The 16,185-nt window shown below is 49.6% G+C and overlaps 1 protein-coding gene across 2 annotated transcripts in view; it reads right to left on the reverse strand.

Moving 5' to 3' along the window:
* The window catches only part of GRIP2 (glutamate receptor interacting protein 2), a 45,692-nt gene that overhangs the window by 10,139 nt on the left and 19,368 nt on the right, over window positions 1–16,185 (reverse strand). For both annotated transcript variants that reach the window (XM_040246689.1, XM_040246688.1), the window contains 6 exons: window positions 13,170–13,356; window positions 12,566–12,711; window positions 11,771–11,851; window positions 9,734–9,800; window positions 9,491–9,636; window positions 89–233 (listed from right to left, as the gene is read on the reverse strand). In XM_040246689.1, the coding sequence (XP_040102623.1) occupies window positions 89–233; window positions 9,491–9,636; window positions 9,734–9,800; window positions 11,771–11,851; window positions 12,566–12,711; window positions 13,170–13,356 (772 nt within the window). The remainder of the gene's footprint in view (window positions 1–88; window positions 234–9,490; window positions 9,637–9,733; window positions 9,801–11,770; window positions 11,852–12,565; window positions 12,712–13,169; window positions 13,357–16,185) is intronic.

A 16,185-nucleotide genomic window follows, 5' to 3' on the forward strand; every position in this document is an offset into this window, starting at 1 on the left:
AGAGCCAGTTTTGACTGACCCCAAAGCTCAGCTCCTGCCCCATGGGGTCCCCGGCTCACCCGTGTGTGCCCACAGAGCCCTGGCTCACCTCTCAGCCAGGCCACGCTTGGTGAGGCCCGAGATGACGATGGGATCGAAAGGCTCCTCTGTGCCTGAGATGGTGATGCCCAGGGGGCCCCCGTAGCGTTTCAGCTCCACCGTGTAGCTGATGGCACCTGTGGTCTCCTGTTCATCTGTGGAGGGTGGGTATGCATCAGAGGTTGGGGGCACGTATCGGGGGCTGGGGCATAGGAATGGGCACGCCCAGAACACTGCAAAGCTTTAGTGTACCACACTCATGATATGCTTCCATTAATACACCCACTCCCTCAGTCAAAATAAAGTTACCCATTTCCTAAACCACAAATACACCCAGTTCCTCTGCCATTAATACACCCACTCCCTCAGTCACTAATATACTCATCCCCTTATTCCCTTAATGCACCTGCTCCTTCAGTCTTTCCTTGTGTTAATTCAGCCATTCTCTAAGCCATTCATTCAGGCATTCCCTCGGCCATTAACTCAACCATTCCCTCAGCCATTCATTCAGCCATAATTTCAAACATTCCCTCCGCCATTAATTCAAGTCCCTCATAACATTATTACCCCTATTCCCTCAGCCATTAACACACCCATTCTCTCAGCCCCAGTACACAAATGCCCTCAGCTATTAGTTCACCAATTTCCTCAGCCATTAGTTAATCTGTCTTTTAGCTGCTGATTCACCCATCCCCTCAGCCATTCATTTACCATTAATTCACCAGGAATTCATCGGTCCACTCATTCCATTCACATACCCGTAACCTCATGCCACGGGTTCCACCCATTCCCTCAACCATTAAATCACCGCTACCCTCAGCCACTAATGGAGCCATTCCCTCAGGCATTCGTTTGCCCATTTGGTCAGCCCCCTTCTCCCATTTCCCAAGGCATTAGTTCACCCATTCTTTGAGATTCTACTACACCCGTTCACTCAGCCATTAACTCACCCTCTGCCTCAGCCATTTGCTGCAGCCATTGTTTCATGCATTAACATACCCATTCTCTCACTCACGAATACATCCATAGCTTCTGCATTTAGTTCAGGCATTCTCTCAGCTTTAACTGACACATTTCCTCTGCTACTAATTCATCAGTTCTCTCCACCATTAAATCAGCCTTTTCTTATACATGAGTTCACCCCTTCTTCCAGCTGCTAACGTACCTATTCCCACAGCTACTCATTCATCCATTCCCTCAGCCATTAATTCACTGATTCCCTTAGGAATTACTTCCCCATATCCTCAAATATTAATCCACCTATCCACTGAGACATTAAATCACCCATTCCCAGAGCCGGTAATTCAGCCAATCCCTCAGCTATTGTTTCACTCAGTCGTGTCGACATTTGAGACGCTGTGAAGTGTGGCCCGCCAGGCTCCTCTGTCCATGGGATTCTCCAGACAAGAATACTGGAGTCAGTTGCCATTTCCTTCTTCAGGGCATCGTCCTGACCCAGGGACCGAACCCAGGTCTCCCACATTGCAGGCAGATTCTTTACCATCTGAGCCACCAGAGAAGCCCCTGTTTCACATGTTATCTGCTGTTAATCCAACTATTCCCTCAGCCATTATCACCCATTGCCTCAGTCATTAATACACCGATTCTTTCATGCCTAACATACCCATTCGCTCAGAGGTTACTTCTCCCATATCCTCAGCCATGAATTTACTGATTCTCTGCGGAATTGGTTCAACCCCTCCCTCAGCTTCCCTAGTGGCTCAGAGGGTAAAGCGTCTGACTGCAATGCAGGTAGGTCTGGGTCCGATCCCTGGGTCAGGAAGATCCCCGGAGAAGGAAATGGCACCCCACTCCAGCACCTTTGCCCGGAAAATCCCATGGACAGAGGAGCCGGTAGGCTATGGTCCATGGGATCCCAAAGAGTTGGACATGACTGAGCAACTTCACTTTCCCTTTTCCCTCCCTCAGCCATTAATTAATCCATTCCACACCCGTTAGTTCACCCACTCCCTCAGCCTTGAATACACCATTCCCTCAGGCATTAATATACAATTCCTACAGCCATTAATTCACTCGTCATGCCTCCAGTAACTCACCCTTTTCCTTAGCTATTAAATCAGGCATGCCTTCAGCTACTAACTCAGCCAGGAACTGAGCCATGAATTCACCCAGTCAGCCATCAGCTCGCAACACCTTCAAACATTAATACACCAATTCCCCCAGCTTTAACACACTCATCCACTTAGCGATAAGTGTACCCAGTTGCTCAGCCATTAATTCACCTTTTCCCACAAAAATTACTGGACCTATTCCTTCGGCCACTATACACTCATTCTGCTGCTGCTGCTAAGTCGCTTCAGTCGTGTCTGACTCTGTGCGACCCCAGAGACGGCAGCCCACCAGGTTCTCCCGTCCCTGGGATTCTCCAGGCAAGAACACTGGAGTGGGTTGCCATTGCCTTCTCCAACGCATGAAAGTGAAAAGTGAAAGTGAAGTCGCTCAGTCGTGTCCGACTCTTAGCGACCCCATGGTCTGCAGGCCACCAGGCTCCTCCGTCCATGGGACTTTCCAGGCATCAGCACCTAATTCAGCCATTCCCTCAGCCTTCAATACACCATTTCCTCAGTCATTAATAGAGTCAAGTGCTCCATTAATTCACCCATTCCCTCAGCTATTAAATCAGGAATTCCTCAGTTATTAACTCAGCTAATATCTGAGCCTTTAATTCACTCATTGCCTCAGTCATTCACTTATACCCTCAGCCATGAATTTACCTGTATCAGTTCAGTTCAGTAGCTCAGTCGTGTCCAACTCTTTGCGACCCCATGAACTGCAGCACGCCAGGCCTCCCTGTCCATCACCAACTCTCGGAGTTCACCCAAACCCATGTCCATTGAGTTGGTGAGCCATCCAACCATCTTATCCTCTGTCATCCCCTTCTCCTCCTGCCCTCAATCTTTCCCAGCATCAGGGTCTTTGCAAATGAGTCAGCTCTTTGCATCAGGTGGCCAAGGTATTGGAGTTTCAGCTTCAGCATCAGTCCTTCCAATGAATATTCAGGACTGATTTCCTTTAGGATGGACTGGTTCGATCTCCTTGCAGTCCAAGGGACTCTCAAGAGTCTTCGCCAGCACCACAGTTCAAAAGCATCAGTTCTTTGGCGCTCAGCTTTCTTTATAGTCCAACTCTCACATCCATACATGACCACAGGAAAAACCATAGCCTTGACTAGACGGACCTTTGTTGACAAAGTAATGTCTCTGCTTTTCAATATGCTGTCTAGGTTGGTCATAACTTTCCTTTCAAGTAGTAAGCGTCTTAATTTCATGGCTGCAATCACCATCTGCAGTGATTTTGGAGCCCACAAAAATAAAGTCAGCCACTGTTTCCACTGTTTCTCCATCTATTTGCCATGAAGTGATGGGACCAGATGCCATGATCTTCGTTTTCTGAATGTTGAGCTTTCAGCCAACTTTTTCACTCTCCTCCTTCACTTTCATCAAGAGGCTTTTTAGTTCCTCTTCACTTTCTGCCATAAGGGTGGTGTCATCTGCATATCTGAGGTTATTGATACTTCTCCCGGCAATCTTGATTCCAGCTTGTGCTTCCTCCAGCCCAGCATTTCTCATGATGTACTCTGCATACAAGTTAAATAAGCAGGGTGACAATATACAGCCTTGATGTACTCCTTTTCCTATTTGGACCCAGTCTGTTGTTCCATGTCCAGTTCTAACTATTGGTTCATGACCTGCATATAGGTTTCTCAAGAAGCAGGTCAGGTGGTCTGGTATTCCCATCTCTTTCAGAATTTTCCACAGTTTATTGTGATCCACACAGTCAAAGGCTTTGGTATATCAGTGATGGGGAAATGTGCGAATCCATGGCATGAGGGAATGAGTATATTAATGGATGAAAGAATGGTTGTATTAATGGCTGAGGGAATGGTTGGAATAACAGCTGAAGGAACTGGTGAATTAATGTCATATGGCTGTGAGGAAAATAAAGGGTTAGACTTTATTTTGGGGGGCTCCAAAATCACTGCAGATGGTGATTGCAGCCATGAAATTAAGAGAGGCTTACTCCTTGGAAGGAAAGTTATGACCAACCTAGATAGCATATTCAAAAGCAGAGATATTACTTTGTCAAGAAAGGCCTGTCTAGTCAAGGCTATGGTTTTTCCAGTGGTCCTATATGGATGTGAGAGTTGGACTGTGAAGAAGGCTGAGTGCCGGGAGCCAGCAGGGAAGATCCCACCCATGACAAGGTCATGCGGAGAGGCCTGATGGGCAAGGCGAGTCAGGTCTCGAGGGGTCCTCTGCCTGAGCATCTACCCCGAAACCAAAATCTGTCTGTTTACTGTCTGCTATACTATACTCTTCTGACATTACCACCTTTTCTCTGGAAAGAGTTAACTCAGAGCTCCAGTTAACAGTCTCCTGCATATAAAAAGAATGTCTCGGCTTAACCCCTTTGATGGCTTTCTAACCTATTTGGCCAGTCTGCCCGGACTTTACAATTTGTGGACTGTTTACAGCCCCCAACCGTGAGAGGCACGAAGCTCAAAACACCTTAAAGATATAGAGCCTTTCAGAGTTAAGAATTAGTTTGGTGAAGAGTTTGTTGAGTTAATGTTTGCCCCCAGGCCCCCATATCCTTTATCTTTTAGGTACCTGGGAGGATATTAATCAATGTAATCGGAATGCAGACATAGGAATATAGTAGTTTTGATGTTAGCAACACTAGACTTTCGAGTTAATTAACTTTCTTTTTGTTATAAATCACTGTACTCCTTTGTTATAAATTGTTGTGTCTTTGCTATGTAAGAAAGTAACTTTATTTAGTGCTTTCTGAGAGTGGCACCAGACTTTGGGAAGAACAACATTATTAGGGCAAAGAAGTCTTCTGGTTGACAAGCCCTTATCAGAAAAGGGCTGTAAAATGTTAATTGGCCTTCTGGCCAGAAGATGATGTAAATCACCTAAGACTTGTGTACACAACTAGGTATGCAGAGAGAAAAGCCTGGTCTCGATAAGAGTCAGGGCTGCTGATGCTGCATAATTTTATATTATCCATTGATCTCTATGTACAAAAAAAAAAAAGGTATAAAAAGCCTTTACAACAATAGAGGATGGGCCAGTCACTGGAAAGACTGGTTTCCCCCGTGTCTTCTTTACTCTCTTTTCTGGCTGAATTCCCATCTGGGGCGTGGAGGCTCGCCATCTCTACTTACTTGCCCCGGCTTCTAAGATCCACGTGAGAGGGGAGCCCAAGGCGGGGCATCCCCCGCTATTCAAGAGGACTCCGGTGGCCTAACGTAGATGGTGCAAGTTCCTTGTCTTGGAACTTTATTGGTTTTCCACGTAAACCAAGTTATTCAGCCTCTTTTCTCCACTAAATTTTCCTACTACACTATTCTTTCCTAATCTCTCTTTTATATTTCTAAATAAATAAGTTTTTCCTCACCACGCAGTCCCCGCTTCAAATTACCCTGGATCCACCGGGGCTGGACCCCGGCAGCTGAGTGCCGAAGAGTTGATGCTTTTGAATTGTGGTGTTGGAGAAGACTCTTGAGAATCCCTTGGACTGCAAGAAATCCAACCAGTCCATTCTGAAGGAGATCAGCCCTGGGATTTCTTTGGAAGGAATGATGCTGAAGCTGAAACTCCAGTACTCTGGCCACCTGCTGCGAAGAGTTGACTCATTGGAAAAGACTCTGATGCTGGGAGGGATTGGGGGCAGGAGGAGAAGGGGACGACAGAGGATGAGATGGCTGGATGGCATTACTGACTCGATGGACGTGAGTTTGGGTAAACTCCAGGAGCTGGTGATGGACAGGGAGGTCTGGCGTGCTGCAGTCCATGGGGTCACAGAGAGTCGGACATGACTGAGCGACTGAACTGAACTCATGATATTAGTTCTTCCATTCCAGCTGTTATTGCCACCATTTCCTCAGCCGTTAATTCAAGCAGCCCCTCAGCATTATTTCTTTCATTCCCACAGTCTTTGGTACACCAATTCCTTCAATCTGTAATAGCACACACCCACACACATTAACTCACCCATTCATCAGCCATTAATTCAGGCGTTCTCTCAGCCCTAATTCACCCATTCCCTCAGCCATCAATCTATTCCCACACCCATGAATATAGCCATATCCTCACGCCATATAAAAAGATCCTCACCCATTTCCTCCACTCTAAGTCACACATTCCCAAAGCCATTAATTCCCCCATTCCTTCAGCCACTAATTCACCCTTCCCCCAGCCATTCATTCCCCCATACTTTCAGCCAGGAATACGACAGTTCTGCCAGGCCTAATATACCCAATCCCTCAGGAATTATTTCACCCACTTGCTCAACCATTATTTTCCTCATAACCTCACATTCACCAATTCCCTCAGGTATTATTTCAACCATTCTTTCAGCTATAAATTCAGCCATTCCCTCAGCCTATTTTTTGTTTGACACGTAAGAAGTAGATTTATTTAGTTACACATTCCATAGACCGGGTGTGGTCCATCTCGAAAAGTGCGAGTGACTTTGGCAGAAACACTCCATAGAGAGGGTGGGCCATCTCCGAAGGCAAGAGGCCTCCCTTAATCTTTGATACACTAATTCCCTCCGTCATTAAGACACACATTCCTACATCCATTAATTCAACCATTCCCTCATCCATATTTCAGGCATTCCTTCAGCCAACCAATCCCTCAGTCATTAATACACATTTCCTCATGCTATTAATTCACACATTCCCTCAGGCCTAATACAAACTTTCCGTCAGCTATTAATTCAACCATTCTCTCAGCTATTAGTCTCCCATTATCTCAGCCACTAACCCATTTACTTAAGTTGTTAAATCACCCATTCTTTCTGCTGCTGAGTTCAGTCATAAGCCCCCGGTTCACCCAGTCCTGCCATCATTAAATCACCTTTTACCTTAGCTATTACTTCATTCATTCCATCAGTCACACTCACCTCTTTCCTGTGAAATCTCTCACCCATTAATTCAGCCAATCCAAGACATGTTCACACATTCTCTTGGCCATTAAACTATTTCTTCAGCCAGGAAATCCCGTATTCTCTCAGCCATTAATATAGCCTCAGCCACTAAGCACATATTCTCTCAGCCATTAATTCACCCATTCCACCAGCCATTAATTAAGTCAATCCCTTAGCCATTATTCCACCGATTTCATCAGCCCTAACATGCCAGTTCTTTCATTTTAATAGAGATTCCTTAAGTGACTAGTTCCCCCATTCCCTCAGCCATTAATACAGCCAGTCCCTAAGTCATTAATTCAACCAATCCTGCAGCTATTAATTCGGCCAGTTCCTCAGTGATTATCTGAGCCATTTCCACAGCCTGTGATACACCAATTCCTCCATTAATACACACATTGCTATTCCCCCGTTCATTAACTCACCCATTCCCTAGCCATTAATTCAGTCAATCCCTCAGCCATGACTTCACAAACTTCCTCAGCCACTAATACACCACGCCCCTAATGCCTAACACCCAGACTTTCTAGTGATTAGTTCACCCATGTCCTCATGCCATGAATACGCTCACTCCCTACGTCATTTATGAACCCATTCATTCAACCATTAGTCCACTGTTATCTCAATCTTTAGCCAGGATGACTGAACCCGTCCTGTATCCACTCCTTCAGCCACGAAGTCACCCCTCAGTTCAGCCACCAACTCTCTACCACCGATTCAGCCAGCCCACCAATCAGGGAAGCCACAGGACTTCCCTGCTGGCTCAGACAGTAAAGCGTCTGTCTACAATGCAGGAGACCTGGGTTTGATCCCTGGGTCGGGAAGATCCCCTGGAGAAGGAAATGGCTATCCACTCCAGTACTATAGCCTGGAAAATCCCATGGACAGAGGAGCCTGGTGGGCTACAGTCCATTGGGTCTCAAAGAGTCGGACACGACTGAGCCACTCCACTTCACTTCATCAATCGTTAATTTACCCAAACCCTGAATCACTAACTCAGCTACTCCTTCAGCCATCCATTCGCCATTCCCTCAGCTGTCAATATGGCACCTTCCTCATGCCCGAGCAGCAGGTTCTGTCAGTGACCAGGTCACCCACTCCCTTGGGCCGGCAGAGAGCCACCGCCTCAGCCATGACGCCACACCCTCCCCTCAGCCACTTTCCAAACAGTCCCTCAGCTGTCAATTCAGCCCTTCCCTCTGCCATTCATATGCCCACTCGCTCAGCTCTAGCACAGGTTCCTTCAGCCGCTGATCCAGCCATTCCCTCAGCCATCAGGTCACCCACTCCCTCCTGTCATTAATTCACCCGCTCTCTCATGGCGCTAACTCACCCGTGCTGGCATGCCATTAATACAGCCATTCCCTAGGCCACTGCTTCACCCGTTTCCTCTCCGTCAATTCACCCCTCCTCTCAGGCATTATTTCACTGTTCCTCCAGCCATTGCTATGCTCGTTGCTTCACCCCTATAATGCACCCGTTCTCTCAGCCATGAACTCACCCATTTCTTAATCCTCTTCATTACACCCATTCCCCCAGCCATTAATGCAGCCAGTCACTCTGCCATTATATCATCCGTTCACTCTGCCATGAATACACCCATTGTTTCATGCTATTAACACACCTATTTCCTCAGCCATTAATTCAAACATTCCATCAGTCATGAATCCACCCATTCCCTCAGCCATGAACACACCCATTTCCCCCAAGGGAGGACTTCAGATCGCACCACCTGAGGCCATCTCCTGCTTCCAACAATGCTTCATTCCACCCAAACAGCCATTTCAGTAAGAGCAGAAACACGGAACCAGCATTTTTATAATAAAGATTTCACATACCAAGCAGAACAACAAGGATAATGATGGTGATAATGATATTGACTATAAGACGACACCAGATTTCCCGGTTTTCTTAAAAAAAATAAAAGCTCTGAAATCTGCCCACAAGTGATCCTCCTGCCCAGGGTGGGAGTTGGTGGCAGCCCTTCTGAACAAGATTCTCGCCAGTGGCCACAGTGCTCTCCTCCTCCTCTGTCTACGCAGACTGAATCATTTTTCTCAGCTTCGGCCCAATTCACTCACTCTGCCTCCTGTCCAGCCTCAGGTGTGCCTGAGTTTGCAGCCTCAGCTTCTTCACAGCCGCCCACGCCGTGGTACATCCTCCACCCCCACCCATTCATCCTCACACCCCGTCATCTGCGCCCAGCAGCTGTGGGCAGGGCCTGTTGGGTCCAAGTCTGGCTCAAACTCTAGCAGACCTCACAAGGGCCTTTGGAGACGGCCAGACCTGGGGACAGGGACCCATCTGCCATCTTCCCCCCAGCCACCCTACATCTTCATCCAAGGGCTCTCCACCAGCAGCCCCTGGGTGGCACCCTTGGTTGGAGGGAGCAGCAGACTGCCAGCTGGGCACCGTCTGATTGGCGCGGGCGGGTGGGGGTTGGGGCCCTCACCCGAGTTGTCCTCATCCTTGCGGATCTTTAGCTTCACCAGGTCCTCACACTGGCGCAGGATTTGCACAGCGTCCTCCATGGGACAGTTGTCCAGGCGGATGTTGTCAATGGCCAGCAGCTTGTCCCCCGGCTCAAGGGTGCCGGTTCTGCAGGAGCAGGGAGGGGACATGAAGGAGTTGGGCACATGCAGGCGCTCAGCACCCTCTGTGGGCCAGCCCCCCGCCCTGCCAGGGGCCCCCCTACCTGTGTGCCACGCTGCCTTTCTTGATGTCGGAGATGACCAGGGGCTCCCCTCGCTTCCTGCTGGCCGCTGGGGGAAAGAAGCCAAAAGCCTATCCTTGGCCACCTCGGCCTCAGGGGCCCAGGGGTTGGGTGTGGACTCGGAGCCCCACGCCCTGCTTCCCATGGCTCCTGGGCTGTGTGGACTGTGAGCAAACCAGCTCCCCTCTCTGTGCCTCAGTTCCCCTTTGTAATATGGGGACGAGGCCACAGAGTTCACAGGGGCATCCGAGATTAACTAGGCAAAGCAGGACAACACGTCCCACACTCAGCTCATTCTCTAGCACACGGAGCTCCCTGAGGGGCTGTGTCTGGCTGGTGTCTGTGTCCCCAGCAACGGGCACAGAGAGGCCCAGGTTCCAGAACCAAGTGACTCTTAACAGCTGAGTTCTTCCTTGCCCGCTGCAGGGAATGCTGGCTTCGAACACTGCAGCAGGATCCTGCTGGGGAATGGCCTTTAGCTGAGGGAGCAGCCTCACCCAAGACAAAGTCTACACCCATCGACTGGTCCACTCGGCGGTGCCAAGGCCCGGCTCCCAGCCTCTATGCAGGACAACTCCCACAGAAAGTGAAAGTATTAGTCACTCAGTCGTGTCCGACTCTTTGTGACCCCATGGACTGTGGCCCACCAGGCTCTTCTGTCCATGGAATTCTCCAGGCAAGAGTACCAGACTGGGGAGCCATTCCCTTCTCCCGGGGATCTTCCTGATACTAGGATTGAACCCACATCTCCTGAATTGGCAGGCAGATTCTTTACTGTCTGAGCTACCAGGAAGCCTCAGCTCCCGCAGCCTTTCCAGCACAGAAGACTGGGGGAGCCCTCTATTGACTACATGGCAGCCTAGCTCCTCCCGATGCCTGGTCCTACAGTCTCCTCTGCCCACAGGTGTTGATCCTAAGAGCCCGCCTCAATAAGGCCCCTATACGTCACTCCTTGTGGGAGAGGCTATTTCCCAGGGAACATGATTTAAGACAATGGATGGCTGAGTTTTCCTGCAGAAAGAATCCACTGGGGTTAATGGGTTTTCCCATGAGTGACCAGGTGTCAAGTGGTCTCTAGCCCAAACAGCATCTTTGCAAATGAGACAAAGGGGCCCTGTCTAATTAGTCTGTTGAGAAAATGTCAGAAAAATCCAAGTCTACCTTGAATGGGCACCTTGCGTCATGTACAACCTGCACAACTGCAGCTGGTGGCCCTGGGCTGGAAGCACCTTCTCCCCATCGGCTGCTTCAGCTTCCACCACCACGGACTGTGGGGTCTGGGGCAGGAAGGACCTGCAGCACCAGCCCTCCTGGTCAGCTGCTCCTCCCGGGTGTGATGGGGAGATGGCAGCAGATGAAGTCAGAAGGGGCTTCCCCAGCGGCTCAGTGGTAAAGAATCCGCCTGCAATGCAGGAGCCACAGGAGATGCAGGTTCGATCCCTGGGTCGGGAAGATCCCCTGGAGATGGGCATAGCAATCCACTCCAGCATTCTTGCCTGGAGACTCCCAAGTACAGAGGAGTCTGGTAGTGGACAGGCCATAGGGTCTCAAAGAGTTGGACATGACTGAAGTGACTTTGCCAAGTCAGAGGACTTCGGCTTTTCCGGAGTGAGATGAGGGCTGGGGGAGGGTCTGTGACCGTTCCTCTGCTTGTGTATTCTACTTCTTTCCATTCTGCAGTCCCTCACTTTCGTCCCTTTGACAAATATGAATTAAGCACTATGTTCCAGGCCTTTCCTGGGCCCTGGGAATACAGAGGCAACAGAAAACCAAACCTGGGCACGTGACTGGTGCCTCACAAAACCACTTAACCACCCCTGGAGACTAAATAGGCCAGGAGACTCCCATTGTGCAGAAAAGAAAACCGAGGCTTCCAGAACCCTTGGCGGAGGACACACACTGCAGACAGAGGGAAGCGAGGTCACCCAGCCCCGCCTCCCACCCAGAGCCTTCCCCTGACCGCCTCGCGCTGGGCGTTTTCTCCGGGCAGGCTGGAGGGCACACAGGATGGGGACTCACAGCTGATGGTGATGCCCAGCTCCACGCCGCGCCTCTTGGGCAGCTTCACATGGAAGGTGCCACTGCTCGGGATGACGGACTCTGGGTGCAAACAGACACAAACCCGGGAGACTCAAGCGAATAGCCTCGGGGAGTCCGCACCCCACACTCATTCTGGTCCAGTGGAGAGGGATGCCAAACACAACCCCATCCTGCTTCTTCTACCCACAGAAGAAACTGAGGTACAGTGCACAGATTTGTCCCAGAAAAGCACCCATCGGGTCAGAGCAGAGTCAGGACTGGTACCCCAACCTACAGCTGCCACTGGGGCCCCCTAGCCCGGCCCAAGCCATTCGGATCCAGCAAGGACTTAAAGGGCACCTCTCATATGACAGACCTCAGCTGGTGCTTCCAGGAGCTTCATCTCATCTCATCTCAACAACACCCCTTGGGATAGAGGATTCTATTCACTTTACACTGTTTTTACACTGGGGAAAACTGAGGATGGAGGAGGACAGGCCCTGTCCAGGAGGACACGGTGTCCAAATCAGGAACCAGAATTCTAACCGAGTTGTTTGGGGATCTTTGCATAAACCCTCACCTCCCCGACCCGCGGCTCCTGTTCCCTTGCAAAAACCCTCATTCACACTGGCGTGTGCAGTTCCTTCACTCCCGCCCCATGCCTTTCTCCCAGCGTTCTGGGGACACGCTGCAAACGTGGGAAGAAGCGAGGCGGGAGGTGGGGGGGAGCAGGGTGGAGAAAGGAGGGAGCAGGGGGTCACGAAGGAGACGAGGAAGCCGCAGGTACCCACTCACCGGCCACGTCGAACTCCACCTCCAGCACGACCTTGTGGGCCAGCGCCGCGTCCCGCAACAGCTGGTTGGCCTCCTCCATCGTCCCGTCCTCGGTGGCGATGCCGTTGATGGCCAGGACGCGGTCCCCTACCTGCAGCAGTCCACACCTGAACCGGAGAGAGAAGCGGCCCCTTTCGAAGCCAGCAACTGGCGGCGCGGGAGCAGGGCCAGGCCCCTCCCATGTCCCGGGCGGGGCGCCAGCTGCAGCTCCTCGGGCCGTTTACGCGGGACACCGGCTTTAAGGGATACCCTCGCCGGGCCTCAGTTTCTCTGTCCCGTGGGGACGATGCCGTGCCTCAGGAGACGTATAGACAGGACTCGGACTTCAGACCACACTGGGGTTCGTGTCATGGGTCACTCCCAAGCTGTGTGACCCTGGGCAGGTGAATCAGCTTCTCTAAGCCTCAGACCCCTCGTCTACAAAACGGGGCCGGCGACGGGGAGGACCGTGATGGTTGGTGAGATACACCTGTGCAGCCAGCCCAAGCGTGTGACTGGACTTCCCCGGCTGTCCACCCCTGAATCGGACAGTGGCAGGCCCACGGGGAGGGGGCAGTAGGCTCACCTCTCCGCCGGGCTGTCAGGCTCGATAAAACGCACGAGGGGTGGGGAGGACAAGGTCTCCGTGGCGAAGATGCCGCCCTGGAGCTGGAGGCCGAAGCCGCTGAGGGGGTCTCCGCAGAGCACGACCTCCGTGGTCTCCGTGTGCACAATCTGGCCGCCTGGCCCCACCGTGCTGGAGGCCAGCGACACTGCGGGGCAGGCGGGCACAGGCGGGCACGCACTCAGGGCACTTTCCTAGGGGTTACTTCCTGCCAGAGCCCACCCACCCTCGGCGGGACCGCCTGGAGTCAGAGAGGGCGCGTGAGTGGGAGGCCCGCCCCGCCCCATTCTGAACTTCGGGGTCGTGGGTTCCACCTGCGCCCAGGATCCAGGAAGACAGCTCCTGGAAAGCCATGTTATAAAACAGGCTCTGAGGGTCCGTGACACGGCGTCCTGTGATGTGTGATGTTATGCCTGACCAGTCGCTAAGTCCGGTCGTACTCCCTGCGACCCCACGGGCTGTAGCCAGCCAGGCTCCTGTGTCCATGGGATTTCCCAGGCGACAATACTGGAATGGGTTGCCATGCCCTTCTCCAGGGGATCTTCCCGACCCAGGGATCAAACCCCTGTCTCCTGTATTAGCAGGTGGATGCTTTACCACTGAGCCGCCTCGGAAGCCCTGTGTGATGTTATATTTCAGCTTATTTCATTATTGTGTCATATATCAAATATCACATTAGATTACTGTTAGATGCGATAGTATATATTATGCCATTTTGGGGCAACAGCTTTATTGAGATATAGTTCAGCTTCCATAGTACTTACCCACAGAATGTAGAATTCAATGGGTTTTAGTAAATATGTGGATTATTTAGTATAATCAAGTTGTACAACCATCCCCTCAATTAATTTTAGAACATTTTCAATCCCTCAAAGAAACCCTGTTTCCATTAGTCACTCAAATCCTCCCGTCTCTCCCAGCCCTAAGCATACTTTCTATGTCTATAGATTTGCCTGTTCTGGACATTTCATAGCAATGGAATCATACTATATGCAGAGTACATCACGAGAAACGCTGGACTGGAAGAAACACAAGCTGGAATCAAGATTGCTGGGAGAAATATCAATAACCTCAGATATGCAGATGACACCACCCTTATGGCAGAAAGTGAAGGTAGCTGAATGGCCTCTTGATGAAAGTGAAAGAGGAGAGCAAAAAAGTTGGCTTAAAGCTCAACATTCAGAAAAGGAAGATCATGGCATCCGGTCCCATCACTTCATGGGAAATAGATGGGGAAACAGTGGAAACAGTGTCAGACTTTAGTTTTTTGGGCTCCAAAATCACTGCAGATGGTGACTGCAGCCATGAAATTAAAAGACACTTACTCCTTGGAAGGAAAGTTATGACCAACCTAGACAGTATATTCAAAAGCAGAGACATTACTTTGCCAACTAAGGTCCGTCTAGTCAAGGCTATGGTTTTTCCTGTGGTCATGTATGGATGTGAGAGTTGGACTGTGAAGAAGGCTGAGAGCCGAAGAATTGATGCTTTTGAACTGTGGTGTTGGAGAAGACTCTTGAGAGTCCCTTGGACTGCAAGGAGATCCAACCAGTCCATTCTGAAGCAGATCAACCCTGGGATTTCTTTGGAAGGAATGATGCTAAAGCTGAAGCTCCAGTACTTTGGCCACCTGATGCAAAGAGTTGACTCATTGGAAAAGACTCTGATGCTGGGAGGGATTGGGGGCAGGAGGAGAAGGGGACAACAGAGGATGAGATGGCTGGATGGTATCACGGACTCGATGGACGTGAGTCTGAGTGAACTCCGGGAGATGGTGATGGACAGGGAGGCCTGGCGTGCTGCAATTCATGGGGTCACAAAGAGTCGGACACGACTGAGCAACTGAACTGAACTGAACTGTGTGTGGTTTCTTTTTAGCATGTTTTCAGGATTCATCCATGTAGCACAGATCAAAATGTCTTCCTTCTTGAGGCTAATATCCCGCTGTATGATGATATCACATTTAAAAAAATCCATCCATCGATGGACATCTGGGTTATTCCCACCTTTGGGATATTATGAATTACACTGTATAAACATTTATAAATATGGTTTGGAGTGACTATGACGTATGTTTTCATTTCTCCTGGGTTTTTACTTAAGAGTGGAATTTCCATGCCATATGATAACTCCATGTTTAACTATTTAATACATTATTTAATATTCTATTTTATATTTCACATATAAAATACATTTGTATTATTAATATGGATATTGGATATCATTTATTAAATAAAACTTATATGTCATTCTATTAGCTATACCATTGTGTGTTTATATATTATTTTCTTCAGTTCAGTTCAGTCACTCAGTCATGTCCAACTCTTTGTGACCCCATGAATCACAGCACGCTAGGCCTCCCTGTCCATCACCATCTCCTGGAGTTCACTCAGACTCACGTCCATTGAGTCCGTGATGCCATCCAGCCATCTCATCCTCTTTGTCCCCTTCTCCTCCTGCCCCCAATCCCTCCCAGCATCAGAGTTGTTTCCAATGAGTCTTGGGCTGTTATAGATCACACATTATAATATGTGTAACATACTTTATTGTTGGATATATTGTGCTATTATATTTTTATTCATTATTTTTTCACTATTATATCTCCTATGATAAAAATGGTATCTGGAATATTGGAAGTGTTCAAAAATTTTTATTTAACTAATTAATCGTCATCATCAAGGAAGGAGACAGGTAAGGGGGTCCCAAGAGTCTCCAGGCTCCGTAAGCTCCTGCCTTTGAAAAATATTTCTGAATCTTTTCACCTACATACTGGCTGCTTCAGTGGGTGACAATGGTGGTTGGTAAAGTTGGACTGCAAGGAGATCCAACCAGTCCATTCTAAAGGAGATCAGCCCTGGGTGTTCTTTGGAAGGAATGATGCTAAAGCTGAAGCTCCAGTACTTTGGCCACCTCATATGAAGAGTTGACTCACTGGAAAAGACTCTGATGCTGGGAGGGATTGGGGGCAGGAGGAGAA

This window comes from Oryx dammah, unplaced genomic scaffold (genome assembly GCF_014754425.2).
Source record: "Oryx dammah isolate SB20612 unplaced genomic scaffold, SCBI_Odam_1.1 HiC_scaffold_9, whole genome shotgun sequence".
NCBI lineage: Eukaryota > Metazoa > Chordata > Mammalia > Artiodactyla > Bovidae > Oryx > Oryx dammah.